Below are 20605 nucleotides of genomic sequence, written 5' to 3' on the forward strand. Positions count from 1 at the left end.
AGCTACCAAACTCATTCTATGAGGCTAATATTACCTTGATCCCCAAACCAGGCAAAGACCCCCTCAAAAAGGAGAATTACAGACCGATTTCCCTAATGAATATGGACGCCAAAATTCTCAACAAGATCCTAGCTAATAGGATCCAACAGTACATTAAAAGGATTACCCATCATGATCAAGTGGGATTCACCCCTGGGATGCAAGGGTGGTTCAACATACACAAATCGATCAGTGGGATAGATCATATCAACAAGAAAAGAGTCAAGAACCACATGATCCTCTCAATTGATGCAGAAAAAGCATTTGACAAAATACAGCATCCTTTCCTGATTAAAACCCTTCAGAGTGTAGGGATAGAGGGTACATTCCTCAATTTCATAAAAACCACCTATGAAAGGCCTACAGCGAGTATCATTCTCTATGGGGAAAAGCTGANGCCAAAATCCTCAACAAGATCCTTGCTAATAGAATCCAACAGTACATTAAAAGGATTATCCATCATGACCAAGTGGGATTCATACCTGGGATGCAAGCATGGTTCAACACTCGCAAATCAATCAATGTGATACATCATATCAACAAGAAAAGACTCAAGAACCATATGATCCTCTCAATTGATGCAGAAAAAGCATTTGACAAAATACAGCATCCTTTCCTGATTAAAACCCTTCAGAGTGTAGGAATAGAGGGTACATTTCTCAATCTCATAAAAGCCATCTATGAAAAGCCTACTGCAAGCATTATTCTCAATGGGGAAAAGCTGGAAGCCTTTCCCTTAAGATCAGGAACACGACAAGGATGCCCACTCTTGCCATTATTATTCAACATAGTACTAGAAGTCCTTGCAACAGCAATCAAACAAAAAGGGATAAGAGGTATTAAAATCAACAAAGAAGAAGTCAAACTGTCTCTCTTTGCAGATGACATGATACTCTATATTGAAAACCCAAAAGAATCCATCCCCAAACTATTAGAAGTTATAGAACAATTCAGTAAGGTGGCAGGATACAAAATCAATGCCCAGAAATCAGTTGCATTTCTATACACGAATAACGAGACTGAAGAAAGAGAAATTAGGGAATCCATCCCATTTACAATAACACCAAAAACCATACGTTACCTTGGAATTAACTTAACCAGAGACGTAAAGGACCTATATCCTAGAAACTATAGATCACTTTTGAAAGATATTGAGGAAACATAAAAAGATGGAAGAATATTCCATGCTCATGGATTGGAAGAATTAACATAGTTAAAATGTCCATGCTAACCCAGAGCAATCTACACTTTCAATGCTATCCGGATTNCAGAGCAATCTACACTTTCAATGCTATCCCGATCAAAATACCGAGGACATTTTTCAAAGAACTGGAACAAACAGCCCTTAAATTTGTGTGGAACCAGAAAAGGCCCCGACTCTCGAAGGAAATGTTGAAAAGGAAAAACAAAGCTAGGGGGCATCACGTTGCANGCATTTCTATACACGAATAACGAGACTGAAGAAAGAGAAATTAGGGAATCCATCCCATTTACAATAACACCAAAAACCATGCGTTACCTTGGAATTAACTTAACCAGAGACGTAAAGGACCTATATGCTAGAAACTATAGATCACTTTTGAAAGATATTGAGGAAGACATAAAAAGATGGAAAAATATTCCATGCTCATGGATTGGAAGAATTAACATAGTTAAAATGTCCATACTACCCAGAGCAATCTACACTTTCAATGCTATCCCGATCAAAATACCGAGGACATTTTTCAAAGAACTGGAACAAATAGTCCTTAAATTTGTATGGAACCAGAAAAGGCCCCGAATCTCCAAGGAACTGTTGAAAAGGAAAAACAAAGCTGGGGGCATCACAATGCCGGATTTCGAGCTGTACTACAAAGCTGTGATCACAAAGACAGCATGGTACTGGCACAAAAACAGACACATAGACCAATGGAACAGAACAGAGACTCCAGAAATGGATCCTCAGCTCTATGGGCAAGTAATCTTTGACAAAGCAGGAAAAAACATCCAGTGGAAAAAAGACACTCTCTTCAATAAATGGTGCTGGGAAAACTGAANATCACAATGCCGGATTTCGAGCTGTACTACAAAGCTGTGATCACAAAGACAGCATGGTACTGGCACAAAAACAGACACATCGACCAATGGAACAGAATAGAGAACCCAGAAATGGACCCTCGGCTCTTTGGGCAACTAATCTTTGATAAAGCAGGAAAAAACATCCGGTGGAAAAAAGACAGTCTCTTCAATAAATGGTGCTGGGAAAATTGGACAGCTACATGCAAAAGAATGAAACTTGACCACTCTCTCACACCATACACAAAGATAAACTCCAAATGGATGAAAGACCTCGATATGAGACAGTAATCCATCAAAATCATAGAAGAGAACATAGTCTAACCTCTTTGACATCAGCCACAGCAACTTCTTTCATGACACATCTCCAAAGGCAAGAGAAACAAAAGATAAAATGAACTTATGGGACTTTATCAGGATAAAGAGCTTCTGCACAGCCAAGGAAACAGTCAAAAAAACTAAGAGACAGCCCACGGAATGGGAGAATATATTTGCAAAGGACACCACAGATAAAGGACTGGTATCCAAGATCTACAAAGAACTTCTCAAACTCAATACACGAGAAACAAATAAACAAATCATAAAATGGGCAGAAGATATGAACAGACACTTTTCCAATGAAGACATACAAATGGCTAATAGACACTTGAAAAAATGTTCAAAATCATTAGCCATCAGGGAAATTCAAATCAAAACCACCTGGAGATACCATCTTATGCCAGTCAGAATGGCAAAATTGACAAGGCAGGAAACAAATGTTGGAGAGGATGTGGAGAAAGGCGAACCCTCTTACACAGTTGGTGGGAATGCAAGTTGGTACAGCCACTTTGAAAACAGTGTGGAGGTCCCTCAAATAGTTAAAAATAGAGCTACCCTATGACCCAGCAATTGCACTACTGGGTATTTACCCCAAAGATATGGACGTAATGAAGAGAAGGGCCATATGCACCCCAATGTTCATAGCAGTAATGTCCACAATGGCCAGACTGTGGAAGGAGCCGATATGCCCGTCAACAAATGAATGGATAAAGAAGATGTGGTCCATATATACAATGGAATATTACTCAGCCATCAGAAAGAACGATTACCCAACACTTGCAGCAACGTGGATGGGACTGGAGGAGATTATGCTAAGTGAAATGAGTTAAGCAGAGAAAGACAATTATCATATGGTTTCACTCATTTATGGAAAATAAGAAATAGCAGAGAGATTGGTAGGAGAAGGAAGGGAAGAATGAAGGGGGGGTAAACAGAAGGGGTAATGAACCACAAGAGACTATGGACTCTGGGAAACAAGCTGAGGGCTTCAGAGGGGAGGGGGTGGGGGAGTGGGATAGGCTGGTGATGGGTATTAAGAAGGGCACATATTGCATGGAGCACTGGGTGTTATATGCAAACAACGAATCGTGGAACACTACATCAAAAACTAAGAATGTATTGTATGGTGACTACATTAACAATAAGAAATTAAAAAATAATAATAAAACAAAATAAAGTAAAACAAAAGCAGCAAGAGAAAAGATGACAGTTACATACAAGGGAAACCCCATAAGGCTATCAGTGGATTTTTCAGCAGAAACACTCCAGGCCAGAAGAGAGTGGGGTGATAATATTCAAAGCGCAGAAAGGGAAAAAGGTCTGCAGCCAAGAATACTCTACCTAGCAAGGGTAGCATTCAGAATAGGAGGAGAGATAAAGAGTTTCTCAGACAAACAAAAAGAAGTTCATGACCACCAAACCAGCCCTGCAAGAAATATTAAAGGAATCTCTGAGTGGCAAGGAAAGACCATAAGAAAGAGTATGAAAAGCACGAAATACAAAAGCAGTAAAAATAAGTATATCTGTAAAAATCAGTCAAGGGATTCACAAAATAAAAATAATGTAAAACACTACATCATATACGTAAAAAGTGGGAGGCGGGTGGGGGAGAGGAGTAAAGAATAGATTCAAACTTAAGTGACCATCAACTTTATACAGACTGCTCTTTATAGAAGATGTTATATGCAAACCAAATGATAACAAATCAACAACCAGTAATAGATATGCAAAGAATAAAGAGAGAGGAACCTAAGTATATCATTAAAGAAAGCTAGCAAACCATGAAAGAGAGCAAGAGAAGGATCAGAGAAAAACTACAAAAACAGTCACAAAACAATAACAAAATAGCAACAAATACATATCTATTAGTAACTACTTTGAATGTAAATGGAGTAAATGCTCCAATCAAAAGACACAGGGTAATGGAATGGATAAAAAAAAACAAGGCCCATCTATAGGCTGCCTATAAGACTCATTTCAGACCTAAAGTCACCTGCAGACAAAGTGAGGGGATGGAGAAATATTTATCATGTAAATGGATGTCAACAGAAAGCCAAGGTAGAAATACTTATATCAGACAACACAGACTTTAAAACAAAGAGATAAAGAGATAAAGAAGGACACTATATAATAATAATGAGAACCGGGGCGCCTGGGTGGCACAGCGGTTAAGCGTCTGCCTTCGGCTCAGGGCGTGATCCCGGCGTTATGGGATCGAGCCCCACATCAGGCTCCTCCACTGTGAGCCTGCTTCTTCCTCTCCCACTCCCCCTGCTTGTGTTCCCTCTCTCGCTGGCTGTCTCTATCTCTGTCAAATAAATAAATAAAATCTTTAAAAAANAAAATAAATAATAGTAATAATAATAATGAGAACCATTCAACAAGAGGATATAACAATTGTAAATATTTATGCACCCAACATGTGAGCACCCAAATACATAAAACAGTTAAAAACAAACATAAAGGAACTAATTGATAGTTATACAGTAATAACAGGGTACTTTAACACCCCACTTATGTCAATGGACAGGTCATCCAAACAGAAAATCAAAAAGGAAACATGGCTTTAAATGATGCATTGGGTACTGAATGGTTTTAACAGATATATGCAGCACATTCCACCCTGAAACACCAGAATACAAATTATTTTCAAGTGCACATAGAACATTCTCCAGAATAAATCACACAAAACACGTCTCAACAAATTCAAGATGACTGAAGTCATACCATGCATTTTTTCTGACCACAAAACTATGAAACTAGAAATCAACCACAAGAAAAAAAATCAGGAAAGAGCACAAATACACAGAGGCTAAATAACTTGCTACTGAACAATGAATGGATCGAGTAAGAAATCAAAGACGTCAGAATTATATGGGAACAAATGAAAATGAAAATACAATGGTCCAAAATTTTGGGGATGCAGGAAAAGCAGTTTTAAGCAGGAAGTTTAAGGCAATACAAGCCTACCTTGAGAAGTAAGAAAATCCCAAATAATAGCCTAACCTTACATATAAAGGAGCTAGAAAAAGAACAAACAAAATCCAAAACCCACAGAAGAAATAATGAAGAAATGAAGATAGGGCAGAAATGAGTGATATCAAAACTAAAATAAAAAACAAAAACAAAAGAACAGATTAGTGAAACCAGGAGCTGGTTCTTTGAAAAGATCAACAAAATTGATAAACCTCTAAAAATCATCCAAAAAAAAAAAAAAAGTAATAAAATAAAATCACAAATGAAAGAGAAATAACAATCAACAGCACTGAAATACAAACAACTGTAACAGAATATTATGAAAAATTATATGCCAACAAATTGGACAATGGACAAGAAATGGATAAATTCCTAGGAACATATAACCTACCAAAACTGAAGCAGGAAGAAATAGAAAATTTGAATAAACCAATTACTAGCAATGAAATTGAATGAGGAATGAAAAAACTACCAACAAACAAAAGTCCAGAACCAGATGGCTTCATAGTGAATTCTACCAAACATTTAAGAAAGAGTTAATATTCACTCTTCTCAAACTATTCCAAAACACGGACAAGGAAGGAAAACATCCAAATTCATTCTATGAAGCCAGTATTACCCTGATACCAAAACCAGATAAAGACACCACAAAAAAAGAGGACTACAGGCCAATTATCTCTGATGAACATACATGCAAAAATCATTAACAAAATATTAAGAAACCAAATCCAACAATACATTAAAAATAACTCACCATGATGAAGTGGGATTTATTCCTGGGCTGCAAAGGTGGTTTAATATCTGCAAATCAATCAGTGTGACACATCACATCAATAAGAGAAAGAATAAAAACCATACATGATCATTTCAATAGATGCAGAAAAAGCAGGTGACAAAGTACAATATCCATTCATGATAAAAAACCTTCGGGGCGCCTGGGTGGCACAGCGGTTAAGCGTCTGCCTTCGGCTCAGGGCGTGATCCCGGCGTTGTGGGATCGAGCCCCACGTCGGGCTCCTCCACTGTGAGCCTGCTTCTTCCTCTCCCACTCCCCCTGCTTGTATTCCCTCTCTCGCTGGCTGTCTCTATCTCTGTCGAATAAATAAATAAAATCTTAAAAAAAAAAAAAAAACCTTCAACAAATTAGGTTTAGGAAAAATTTTTAACATAATAAAGGCCATGAAAAACCAACAGCTAACATCACACTCAATGGGGGAAAACTGAAAGCTTTTCTAAGATCAGGAACAAGATAGGGATGTCCACTCTCACTACTTTTATTCAACACAGTACTGAAGTCTTAGCCACAGCAATCAGACACACACAAAAAATAAAAAGCATCCAAATCAGTAAGGAAAAGATTAAAAGTTTCACTATTTGCAGATGACATGATACCACATATAGAAAACCCTAAAGACTCCAACAAAAAAACTACTAGAACTGATAAATGAATTCGGTGAAGTTGCAGGAAACAAAATCAATGGCCAGAAATCTGCATTTCTATACACTAATAATGAAGCAGCAGAAGGAGAAATTTAAAAATTAATCCTATTTACAACTGCAATGAAAAGAAGAAAAATACTAGGAATAAACTTAGCTATAGAGGTGAAATACCTGTACTCTGAAGAGTATAAAACATTGATAAAAGATACTGAAGGTGACACAAAGAAATGCAAAGACATTCCATGCTCATGATGGAAGAACAATTACTCTTTTTTTTTTTTTAAGATTTTATTTATTCGACAGAGACAGAGACAGCCAGCGAGAGAGGGAACACAAGCAGGGGGAGTGGGAGAGGAAGAAGCAGGCTCATAACGGAGGAGCCTGATGTGGGGCTCGATCCCATAACGCCGGGATCACACCCTGGGCCGAAGGCAGATGCTTAACCGCTGTGCCACCCAGGCGCCCCAAGAACAATTACTATTAAAATGTCTATACTACCCAAAGGAATTTACAGATTTAATGCAATCCCTATCAAAATACCAAAAGCATTTCTCACAGAACTAGAACAAACAATCCTAAAATTTTAATAGAAGCACAAAAGACCCCAAATAGCCAAAGTAATCTTGAAAAAGAACAAACTAGAGGTATCACAATTCCAGACTTCAAATTACATTATAAAGCTATAGTATTCAAAACAGTATGGTCTGGCTTAAAGACAGACAATGATCAATGAAACAGAAGAAAGCCCAGAAATAAGCCCACAACTATATGATTAATTAATCTTCAACAAAAGAAAAAAGAATATCCAATGAGACAAAGACAGTCTCTTCAACAAATGGTGCTGGGAAAACTGGACCGCAACATGCAAAAGAATGAAACTTTCTTACTTTCTTTCACCATACAAAAAATAAACTCAAAATCTATTAAAGACCTAAATGTGATACCTGAAACCATAAAAATCCCAGAAAAAAGCACAGGCAGTAATTTCTCTGACATTTGCTGTAGCAACATTTTTCTAGATATGTCTCCTGAAACATAAACTCCATCAAAATAAAAAGCTTCTGCACAGCGAAGGAAACAATCAACAAAACTAAAAGGCAACTGAGTGGGAGAAGATATTTGCAAATGACATACCAATAAAAGGTTAGTATCCCAAATATATAAAGAACTTATACAACTCAACACCCAAAAAACAGATAATCCAATTAAAAAAGAGCAGAAGACATGAAAAGACATTTCTCCAAGACTTACAGATGGCCAACAGACGACACATGAAGGATACTCAACATCACTGATCAGGGAAATGTAAATCAAATCAATTACAATGGGATATCAACTCACACTGGTCAGAATAGCTAAAATCAAAAACATAGTAACTGTTGGTGAGGATGTGGAGAAAAGGGAAACCTCCCTCTTGTACTGTTGGTGGGAGTACAGACTGGTGCAGCCACTGTGGAAAACCATATGGATTTCCTCAAAAAGTTAAAACTAGAAGTACCCTACAATCCAGTGATCGCAGTATGGGGTATTTACCCCCAAAATATAAAAACACTAATTCAAAGAGATCCATGCACCCCAATGTTTACTCCAACAGTAAACAATACAATAGCCAAATTATGGAAGCAACCCACGTGTTCATCAATAGATGAATGGGTAAAGAAATAAGTCAGAGAAAGATAAATACTATATGATTTCACTCATATGTGGAATTTAAGAAACAAAACAAATGAGCAAAGGAATTAAAAAAAAAAAAAAGATTAAGAGACAAACCAAGAAACAGACTCTTTACTATAGAGGACAAACTGAAGGTTACCAGAGGGGAGGTGGTTAGGGGGATGGGTGAAATAGGTGATGGGGATTAAAGACAACTTACCATGATGAGCACTGAGCAACGCACAAGTTGCTGAATCACTATATTGTACATCTGAAACTATACTGGAAGTAAAATAAAAAACTTAATAATAGCTTGAGACAGTGGCTTTGTCTAATGTTTAATAAAGTTTTTGTAGGTAATCTAAACATAATAGTTAAGAACAAGTGAATTAAACAGATGTAAGCAAGATAAACTGTAAATGCAGTTTTGAACAATATGAATGTCTACTTAGTTTTCCCAAATCTTTCTGGTAATCTAAAAATTAAAATTTTGCTTAGGTTAAATGATGAGTGAAGTTAAATTCATTAAATATCTAGATCATTTCTAAAGATAAAATACTAAAACATTAATCATTGAACCTAGATTTATCTACTTTCGGCTTCTTATTACAGGGAAACTAAAAGATATATGGATGTGTTAATGCTATACTGGAAAATTTTAAAAGGCATATGCCTCTAGAATTTATGTAGTATGTTCATAAATTTGCAAATCTAAAGATTGCTACTATACCAGACAGTTCACATTTGCTTAATACTTGATTTTCACTAGAAATTAAGGTTTCTAAGAGCTAAGAATGCTAATAAATGTAATTAAGACTACTGGAAAGAATAAGGGAAACAACTCTATATGCAAAGAAAGTAAGATGTGTGTTTTTGCTAAGAAAAAGCATGAGGAATGGAAATACATTTTTGTTAAGGAAAAGACAGTAATTTTGTCCTAGAGTGAGCTTGGTTATTTAAAGAGGGAAAACATAAGGCAAAATCCAAATGTAAAAAACAAAGTGGTAGAAGATTTGTGGGAAAGAATCTTTTTGGAAAGAAGTTTTAATGTGTGATCAAGCTGGCTTTCATCAAAGATAGCAGCAACACAATCATAAAGATTGTGACACCTGTGGATAAAATCAATTCTGCTTTTGCAAAAATGCCATACTTTTGCCATCCTGATGTACTTGTAACACAGCAACAGTTTCCTCCTAAATCGAAGAAATCAAGATGGGTAAACAATGGCTGTAAATTAAAGGAGCAGTTAGTGGTATGGGAAACCCAAAACAACTGCTTGGTTTTTCCCCACTCCTTGACAAACCTGTATTTTGTCTTTCGCTTTCCTTTACCTACCATAGTGCATTTAGGATGACTTGTTATGAGTAAGACATTGGTGGGAGAGACATCTGTAAAACTGCAAAAAGAGTCTGTCAATGCCTGGTCTGCCAGGTCCATAATCCTGGAAAAACTATTCCTGTCCCCAGAGGTCTCAGATCCCCTCCCTCTGGGCCCTTTGAACACCTGCAATTAAACTTCATTCAGCTGCCACTCAGTATGGATTGTTATTGTACATATGCTTTCTCTGAAAGCCATCACACATCACGAGGCTTCAAAGTGGCAAAGAAAAATATTATTAACAAGTGTGTATTCCACTTGGAGTATACGTTCCACGATCTGCAGTGATTTAGGCACCCACTTCATTGGACAAATCATATGAGCCTTAACAAAGGCCTTACAAACTTCTTGAAATTCTATCATATATAACCTTCTGCTGATTCTTTATTGTCTCATGCTAGTATGGCCAGCTACTCTAAGTTTCTAATGTCTTATGCTCAAGCTTATCATCAATAGGTAAGGAAGCCTTCCTGTATCCCAGTTCAAAGGGTGTGGTTGGTCAGTATAGAGCCTGGTAATTGGGTATTCTGCAACAATCATCAGAAAAAGACAGCCCTTGAGCCAGTTGTAAAGAGGGCCTTTCTTACCAAGTACTCCTGACCACTGACACTGCTGCAAAACTGGAAGGTATTGAGCTTTGGGTACACCTCACACAACTAAAGAAGGTTCCTCGAGATACCTGATCTCATACAGATGCTGGAGATTTGTAAATCAAATTGACAAGGAAGAGAAGTAGCTGACATGAAGCCAGACTGCTTTCACCCAAGATTAGGGGTCAATACTTCGTACTTTAACTACACATGAAACCCTTTCTCCTTCTGTTCCTTTTCTTTCCTTTGGCATTGGCCTAGAAGGATAACATCCCTCATCTTCATCTCTCAGGCCATTAGTAAGGAGTGGGCGGTAACCTCTGGTATTTAGAGTCTTTTATTTCAGGTGAGGAGAAAAATCTGTGTCCCTAACTTTTCATAAGCAAAGTAAGACATCTCATTGGTTGACATGTGAACTTACATCATCAAGTTATAAAGGATCTACAAGGAGGCATTCATGATTCAAGTCACCTGTTTTGGCAGGTCCCTCTCCTTAGTGGCTAGGGATCAGTGTAAATGAAACTAACTTCTTAGTTCTTGAAATTTTTGCAGAATCTGCTAAAGCAATTAACTGCCCAACAAAGGCCTTTAGACTCCCGGACAAAGTTGTTCTTTTGGTGGGGGGCGGGGGCAGCAAAGCAAAGTTTATTGAGCCACAGCAAAGTGACAGTACAAAGCTCCCAAAGAGGGAAGGGACCTGAAAGGGTTGCCCTGGACAAAATTTTTCTTGATAACAGCAAAACCCTTAATTATCTCTCAGCTGAGCAAGGAGGTATAGTACTATGTACACCTGCTGCGCCTGGATTAACACTCCTGGGGAAGTAGAAAATCAATTATGTAAAAATCACCAAAAAAGCCACTTGACTTAAAAAGATGATGCCTTCCACAGGAGTCTTTGACTCATTTGAGTTTAATTTGTTTGGGTCTTGGGGACCATGGCTTCAACATACATCCCAATCATTGAAAATGATCCTGCTTATAATCATCATAATAATCTCCCTGATGCTTTATATTCTCTCAGAAGCATTAAGTGCACGTTTGCAACTGCTAACCACTAATCAAATGATCTAAGACTGGAATGTCAGAAAGGAAAAAAAGAGGATGACTGACTTAAAAACTGTGAACCTGAAGTTGTAACCTGTGAATATTACGGAGATAAAGCCAAAAGTCAGGACCTGTGAACGCCGCACAAAGAATCAACAAAAGCTGCAAGAACTTAAGAGCAGGAGCTGAGTCGTGCCGATGCTTTAAATTTTGATCTCTCAGTTAAACTGATCAAAGGAGGGGAATTGTTAAAAAAAAAAACACAGACCCAAAATAGCATCACTTAGGTTAAGGCCCCAAGTCAATAAACCAAGACATTATTAATACCTAACCTAACAGCAGTTTCAATCCCCAAGGAATATAACCTTAACCAGTCAACATGGAATTTTCTGGTCAATACTAGGAAACTTAGCTCCCTTCAGGAGGGCAACCCTGCTTAAACAATGCATTCCTTGCTAATAAATTTTTTTTAACACTCTCTCTGCCTTTTAAAACCTTCCTTTTGTTTAGCTCAGTGGAACTCCCCACTATTTGTTAGATGGGATGCTGCCTGATCCGTGAATCAGAAAATAAAGCCAAATAGATCTTCAAATTTACTTGAATTTTGGTTCAATTTTCCTGAATTTTGTTTAAAAGACTAAGAAAACGTGTGTAAATAAGGCAGAAACATGTTTCGTACAGAGTATGTGCTTATTATACATGCCTTCATTCCTTTATTATTCAATAATTTTTTTAAATTATATTATGTTAGTCACCATACAGTACATCATCAATGAGTATTATTTTAGATACATTCTTACAAGATTGCTTACAAATGCAATCTTAGTAAAATCGATTCATACACAATATTAACAATTTGGAGTATTTTTCCTATATAAATATATTGTATAATATTAATATCAGTTCTTTTTCTTTTTAAGGCTACAAAGTTTCTCTTACCTATATGGTATTACATCACATTTATGTAATGTGATTAACTTAGTTTTTAAACTTTATTATATGTTTCTTTTTTTAAAGATTTTTTTATTTATTTATTCGACAGAGATAGAGACAGCCAGCGAGAGAGGGAACACAAGCAGGGGGAGTGGGAGAGGAAGAAGCAGGCTCATAGCGGAAGAGCCTGATGTGGGGCTCGATCCCATAACGCCGGGATCACGCCCTGAGCCGAAGGCAGACGCTCAACCGCTGTGCCACCCAGGCGCCCCTATTATATGTCTCATGTAACCTCATGAAATTAAAGATATTCTGCAAACAAAACAAACCCAAAAAATAAATAAATAAATAAATGTTAGGCATCATATAGAATAATCTGGAATAGAATTTCAAGAGATTTGTGGTCCCCTGAGAGAATGAAAATGGAGTCAATTTGCATTAGGTTAAGAAGTTCTTTTTTTTTTTTTTTTTTTTTTTTGANAGAAGTTCTTTTTTTTTTTTTTTTTTTTTTTTGAGAGAGAGAGCAAATAGGAGCTGGGGGAGAGGCAGAGGGAGAGGGGGAAGCAGACTCCCCGCTAAGCAGGGAGCCCCACACTGCCTGGGATCATGACCTGAGCCAAAGGCGTTCCCTTAACCAACTGAGCCACCCAGGCATCCCTAGGTTAAGAAGTTCTATTTAGGACCTTAGCAAATCTGATTTTCAAAGATTCCTTTTAAATGCTCATCAAAATTAATTTTGTATTTTCATTGTTCTTGATTTATAGAAAATTTATGGTGAATACTTATAATCTTCACATAACAACATTTTTGTTTCTTGAGGACTTGTTAAGTGCAAGGCTGTTACTAAGTGCTCTCAGCTGTGCCCAGATTAATGTTTCTACCCTTATAAAAACTGTAAGGCATTAATATGATCATTATCTACATTTAACAACGTAAAATTATAAAACAAATATTAATAACTACTGACCTCCTTGAAATGTGGCTAGAGTGAACCAGGAACTGAGTTTTCAATTTTATTTTAATTTTTAATTCAAATACAAAAGCAATATAAAATGTTTTCCAGTTAAACAAAACTTTATTGTTTTGGTATAACTATATTTCACCATAACCACTGAAAATTTAGCATTCAAACTGAGAAGTGCTATAACAGTAAAATATGTATCAGGTCTTGAAAACTTAGTATGAAGATAGGAATTTAAAATATTTCAATTTATTTATATTATTACATGTTGAAATGATATTTTAGATATATTGGTTAAAATAAGTTGTATTATCCAACTTAATTGCAACTGTTTCTTTTAACTTTCTAAAATGTGTGCAAAAGAAATTTTTAAATTACACTACTGGCTTGCGTATTTCCATCAGAGGGTGCTGCTTCAGACTCAAATACCATTATATCATGCTGCCTCTCACAACCTATACGACTATGTGGTCTGAAAGAGAGTTATACTGCCAAATCTCAAGACTTAGCTGTCACCATTCAAATTGCCTCGTGGACTCCGAGGAAACACTCCTTGCCCTTGTTCACACAGACCTCTCTTCACAACACTCCAATCATATTCCTACTCCTAAAATGTCTTACTGACTGAAATCAATCAAACCACTTCCTACCTTGCTTTGTTTGAAAATCCAGTCTATGAATAAAATCAAATGTATCTGGTGTTTTATCCTACCAAACCACCAGTCTCTTCCTGGACAAAACACATTCTAAAGTAAGTCCTTAGTTTATCCTTGAAGAATTCAACTAGTTCTATTTCTGTACCATCCTTTGGAAAGAAAAGAGCACATGGGGAAACTGAATAATTACCAACAGCAATGTGAATATGAACTGGGAAGGAAAAGGGTATTTGGAAAGGCACTGGAAGAGAAGGGGACCCATCCCTATGGTCCTGTTACTAATTGGGAAGGGGCATCCTGAGACCAGGTAAATGGACACCTCACAATTAGGTCTTACAATTTAGAATGGCAGCAAATATATAATGTTCTGTAAAACAAATATACATGACAGAATAAAAAGTAAACATGAACTGACCTTGAATGGGCCTTTAAGTGGCAAAGCTCTCCTCCACTTCAGGGGGCTTCTCCTGCAGAACTACAGGACCACAAGAAACTCCTGAGACTCTTGGACAGGCTAAATAAGAACACACTGTCCACCATCAGACATAAGTCATTACCCATCACAAATACATCCAGGTGGAAGTAAGAAGAACTAGGATACTGCTGACTTTTACCAGTATTAGAGAAAAAGGTCAGCATCACCAATAACCAGCGCTGGAATCTAACCAAGTTTACAGCAGTTTCTAGGGGGAACAGGTGTGGTTCTGGAACATGTAAATGCCCTCCAGAGTGTATCCAAAAGAGGTTCGCCCAGGAAGAAATCTTTTACCCTGTGCCCCTCCCCTCATGTCTTTCCAGAAATCTGTCTTGAAATCAAGCGCAAGCCTAAATTCTCATCCCAAGACTTAGGATGTACTTTCCTGTTTGGTACTTTCATTCTAGGTGTGAAATCCATGACTTCCCCCCTGATGTCTTTTTCTCTACAGCTATATCAAACTGGCCCTAGGGTGTAAGAATAGAGGAGAATCAAGTGAAACACGTTCCAAGGAACCATGGAACTTAGAGTGGATCCTGGGTGGGCAACGCTCACTTCACCAATGTCCCCTCTGTGTTAAGCACCCGGCTACTACTGGGCACAAGGTGATATATATGTATATATATGTATATACACGTATGTATATATACATACATATATATACCTATATATGTATGTATATATACATACGCATTTATATTTATATGTAAAAAAATTTACTCACTTTCATAAGCTCATTGAAAAACAAACAAACTTCAAACTCCTACAGGTTTACCGGGGAAAACAAAAACTCACACCGACTTCGTTCAAACTTACAGTCAGTACAACAGAGCTGTCACAGGATCACTCCGTCACAGTATGAGATACTCACATCACCGTTGACTATATACTGATAGTCCCACAAGCTCAATCGTATACCAGTCTGGGCACTCCAGGGCCCGTCACACACTCTCACTCACACGCAAGCACGCGCGTGCACTAATACCCCACAATGAACTCTTCACAGACAATAGCACCGGAAACCAACGTCGTCCGGGGTTCAAGCAAACGCTGGGACGAGCCCCCTGGCTGCACCTGCCCCACCCCGCGCCCCCGGAGCTTAGGGCCTCCGCACCGCGAGCCCCTCCCGCAACCCTACCTGGGTCACCTCAACTCACCAGGCATAACCCAATAACCACGACGATACCGGAAGGGGAACCAAAAGTCGACGTTCATTCGTAGCCCTGGGGCCTGTGGGAAACGTAGTCCACCACTGAAAATGTCCAGGTTTTCGAGCGCCGCGGGGAGGGCAAAGGTCGCAAAGTCCACGCCACGCCCCGGAGACTCCTGGGGGTTTCAGGGTGAGCGGGTCGCTCCTCCTGGGCGGAGGAGGGTTGACGCTGGCGGTTCTTCAGACGCCGAAGAGCCGGCGTTTTGGGAGCGAGGGATCCTGGGTTGAACTAGAGCCCCAGCCCAGGAAGTAATTGGAAACCTGGGCGGGGGAAGGAAAGAAAAGGGAAGCGGAAGCCTGGAGGCGGGGCCAGGAGGAAGACTGGAAAAACCTGTGTCCGGGAGGACCCGGTGAGAACCGGAATCCCCAGACCCGGAGCGTTGAGGTGAAAAGAGGGAATCAGGAACCTGATCGAGGAGGACCAGGGAGAGAATCGGGAATCCGTGCTGAGGACGGTCGGGCCAAGAAGGGCTGAAGCGGGTACCGCGGTTTGGGTGGAAATGGCTGAGGCGAGAACTGGAAGCCGGTGCCTGTCGAGGTTTCTCTACACGCAGGCCTATATGTGCGGGACCCCAGATCCGTGGTTGTGAACCAGAGTGACGAGTTTTGTTGTCAGTTTACCTCTTGAGAAAGCCCCAGCACCCAGAATGGCATCTGGCACACAGCAGACGCTCAGTATGTGTATACCTGCCCTGGTGCGGGTTTTATATCGTTACTGCCGGGAAGTTCTCTGGTGTCCTTTTTCAGTCGGTCTCACAACAGAGACAGTCATAGTTGTGAGATACGTCGCCGTAATTTAGTTTTGTCAGTTCTGCAATTACATATGTCTCCTTTGCACATCCTGGTTTTGTAAGGTTTATTAATGTGTAGTTCATTCTTTTTATTTATGGATAGCATTCAGTTGTGTGAATATACCACAATTTATTCATTTTTTTCTCTTGGTGAACATTTTATTTATTTCCAGGTTTTATATATTATCAATAAAGCTGGCATGTTTCCATTTCTCCTTTGGAAATACCTAGAAGAAGAAAATGCTGGGTAATAGGTCAGTTTATATTTAACTTTCTAAGAAGTTGATAAACCTTGCAGAATGATTAGTCGTTAGTGACTTGGGTTTGAGGCTCAGTGTGACTATGGAGTCAGTGGCTTCCAAAATTGATTTGGTATTCTTGTATGGAATCATGAGATGGGCTTACTGGAGTTAATGAATGTCATGTAAGGTACATGGGATTATGGTTTTGTGAAGTGGATGAGATCTAGGAAACTGAACGTGTCTGTACAAACTTATTTATCATGATTTTGTGTATTCCACAGTTACCGTGAAATTAGATCACTATGTAAATGATATTCATGAATAATTGAGAAACGCTGTGTCTAGTTAAGTATGTGTCATTTTGATTCTGCTTGCAGAATTATGACTGTTTTAATCAAGTAAAATAGCAGTATAGAGATACCCAAAGTAAATGAAAACAGGATATCGAAGAAATATCTGCAGTCCCATACTCACTGTAGCATTTTTCACAATAGCCCAGACATGGAAACAGCCTAAGTGTCCACTGATGGATGACTGAATGAAGAAAATGTGTATATATATGCAATGGAATATTATTCAGCCTTTAAAATGAAGTACATCATACCATTTGTGACAACATGGATGGAACTTGAGCGCATATGCTAAGTGAAATAAGTCAGAGAAAGACAAATATTGTATGATCTCCCTTACATGTGAAATCTAAAAAACCAAACTCATTGAAATAGAGCGTAGAATAGTAATTGCCAAGGGGTTAGGAGGGTGGGAGAAATGGAGAGATATTGGTCAAAGGATATGTCCATGATGACAAGTGCCTAGGAACAGAGTAGGTCTTGAATCTCAGTAAAAGAAATGGTATCTTAAGCCTTCCTTTGGACATAAATTCAATACTATCTACTTTTTTCTTTCATAGACTCACTGGAGAATTTCTAAAGGATGTATGTTAGCAAGAAGTAAATTAAACCTGGAAAAAGAGAATGAGATAAAATTGGTAAATATGTTGGGAAGTCTAAGCATATACTAAGTAATAATTAATTTTAATGGTATTTCAAAAATTAGATTAAAATCACGAGATAACAATAGAAAGAATGTACTTACTTAAAGCATTCTTTCTCTTTTTTGAGATTTTATTTATTTATTTGAGAGAGAGGGAGAGCACAGCGGGGAGGGGCAGAGGGAGAGGGAGAAAGAGTCCCAAGCAGAGGCCAATGAGGCCAGTTCCCAGGATCCCAAGATCACAACCTGAGCCCAAACCAAGAGTTGGATGCTTAACCAACTGTGCCACCCAGGCACTCCAGTACTCAAAGCATTCTAAGGTGTTTCTTGAGATACCAACTAATTATGAATCAAAGATACAAGTTAAAAATATAAGAGTAGGGGCGCCTGGGTGGCACAGCGGTTGAGCGTCTGCCTTCGGCTCAGGGCGTGATCCCGGCGTTATGGGCGAGCCCCACATCAGGCTCCTCCGCTATGAGCCTGCTTCTTCCTCTCCCACTCCCCCTGCTTGTGTTCCCTCTCTCGCTGGCTGTCTCTATCTCTGCCGAATAAATAAATAAAATCTTTAAAAAAATAAAATAAAATAAAATAAAATAAAATAAAATAAATAAAAATATAAGGGTAAGCTCTAAAAGTGATAGAATAATGTTTAATCCAGGAGAGGAAAAAGAAGAATAAAGAAAACTTGATAGATCCAGTAGATTTCAAAGTGTTACAGAAGAACCAAGTATAGGCTTGAATAAAAAGAAACTAGGGAGATACAGAGCTAAAAGAAGGCTTGGGCAACAGCTCTTGGAATATGAAGCCTCAGCAGGGTAATAGGTCAGTTCTTGAGGCTAAAGTGCAGTGTCATTGCTTTTCTCAGTCTGTGTATTTGTGAAAATAAACCTAAATGGTGAGTGCAGAAAAGAAAAGAGAATTGGTTAAAAATTCAGGCTTATCACTTTCCACTCCCTGCCCTCCCATTACTCCCAATTTAGAGATTTATGGGGGCTAAAGGATGAGTGTAAAGTTTTTGTATAATTTGGTGTAGAAATGGGCTGCCTCCTGACCAGCAGGTATTCCCAGATCCAAACTCATGTGGAGAGAGTCAGTTATAGGTTAATGTTCATGAGTTCTGGGGTCAAACGGATCTAGATTCCAGTCCCCACCTGCACCATTTTTAGTTGTATATATCCTTTAATATCACTGAGACTCATTCTCTTCCTATAAAAAGTGAAGATAGATGTGCTGCTGTTCTGCCTATTCTCTGTAAGTGAAGGGGTATTTATAAAGAATATAAAGTGCCTGTAGTTATTCAGTAAATTGGTGTTTTTCTACCTGTATGTCATGAAACTGAAAAGCTGGAAAATTGTATACCATAAGGCACTATGCACACGAAAAGAGATTACTGTGAATTCCTGTTAATTGATAACTACTTTAAATCACATTGATATGCCCTCTTTCCTTTATTCTTCAGCAGTGGCAACATGGGAGGTTGAGTTTTGGTGGGCTAGGAGGTAATGAGAGCCTGGATCGTGACTAATGATACACACAGCTCAGTTCCCAAATATGTCAGTAACTATGGATCTGTAAGCAACAGCTTACATTTACCCTTACATCTTGTGAGTATGAGTACATATGGTTTCTTGATTTACATGCCACATTATTTAGGTGGCTTAGACATTCATCATGGGGCAGAAGATGTAACAGTGAGAAATCAGGCAAAGACAGGATTGTGCAGGATGGAACATGAAATCTCATCCTGACTGTAGAACATTATATGCTCTACATTATATTGTGTCTTTAAAAAATTACCTTCTGCATTTTCCATTTTCTTATATTTTCAGCTTTTCAGTCCTGTTTTGTCTCACAATGCAAACAAGTAAACATGTTAGCCTAAGGATGCAGACCCACCTAATGAACAGTAGTAAAAAATATCTTAGAAAAATATGAAGGAAATGTCCTTCCTCTCCCTGTGGAGCTGCAGAGGAATTAATACCATTTTTTGTCATAAAATTTATTTTAAAGAACCTGATATAATAAGGTGTTGAATTGAGAATAAATGAATATCGGCCTCATTCTCCTTTCCCTTACCGTCTATATCTGTAAATCTAATTAGTTATATATTTCACTATTTTGTACCCTGGTAATAATGTTTAAACTGTCATCAATGTTTTACTGAAAACCATAACTATTTATAAGATTTTATGTTAAGGGAATCCTGTTTACTTTCTTTATGCATAAAGGTATAAAGGTATATCCTATGACTTCCTTCAGCCAACAGGGAAATGCAAAGCAAAATAATAATGAAATACTACACACCCACCAGGATGGCTATAATCAAAAATAAAGATAATGAGTATTGGCAAGGACATGGGGAAAGCAAAACTCATATGCTGCTGGACAGAAATAAAATGGTGAGTTACTGTGGAAAATAATCTAGCAGTTCCTCAAATGGTTAAACATAGATCCACAATTCTACTCCCATGTATACACTCAAGAGAAATGAAAATATATGTCCACACAAAACATGCACATGTGTTCACAGCAGCATTATTCATAACAGCTCCTCTGAAAATAGACCCACCAATTCCACTCCTCCATATACATCCAATAGAATTAAGAGCATACACTCAATAAAAACCTTGTACATGAATGTTCATGGTAGTATTATTCATAATAGCCCCAAACTAGAAACAACCCAAATGTCCATCAACTATTGAAGGGATAAACAAAATGTGGCATATCAATACAATAAAAAGAAATGAATACTGATATGTGCTATATACAACATGAACCTTCAAAACTTTATGGTAAATAAAAGAAGCTAGTCACAAAGGAACACATGTTGTATAATTCCATCTATATAA

At 38.1% G+C, this 20605-nt stretch overlaps 1 protein-coding gene across 9 annotated transcripts in view; it reads right to left on the reverse strand.

Moving 5' to 3' along the window:
* Window positions 1-20605, reverse strand: part of ZNF529 (zinc finger protein 529) — a 53753-nt gene that overhangs the window by 18087 nt on the left and 15061 nt on the right. Inside the window, exons 2-4 of one of the 9 annotated variants that reach the window (XM_034638329.1) lie at window positions 15675-16745; window positions 14458-14517; window positions 6143-6189 (exon numbers count right to left, since the gene is read on the reverse strand). The exons of 1 other annotated variant lie outside the window; for it this stretch is intronic. Coding sequence is in view for 1 of the 8 variants with exons in the window: in XM_034638328.1 (XP_034494219.1) it covers window positions 15675-15732 (58 nt within the window). In the remaining 7 variants the exon portion in view is untranslated. Of the gene's footprint in view, window positions 1-6142; window positions 6190-14457; window positions 14541-15333; window positions 15630-15674; window positions 16746-20605 lie in introns of those variants that run through there. 7 more of the 9 variants (XM_034638331.1, XM_034638332.1, XM_019801429.2 and 4 more) reach the window with 7 other exon arrangements.

Source organism: Ailuropoda melanoleuca, chromosome 12 (assembly GCF_002007445.2).
Source record: "Ailuropoda melanoleuca isolate Jingjing chromosome 12, ASM200744v2, whole genome shotgun sequence".
Classification (NCBI taxonomy): domain Eukaryota; kingdom Metazoa; phylum Chordata; class Mammalia; order Carnivora; family Ursidae; genus Ailuropoda; species Ailuropoda melanoleuca.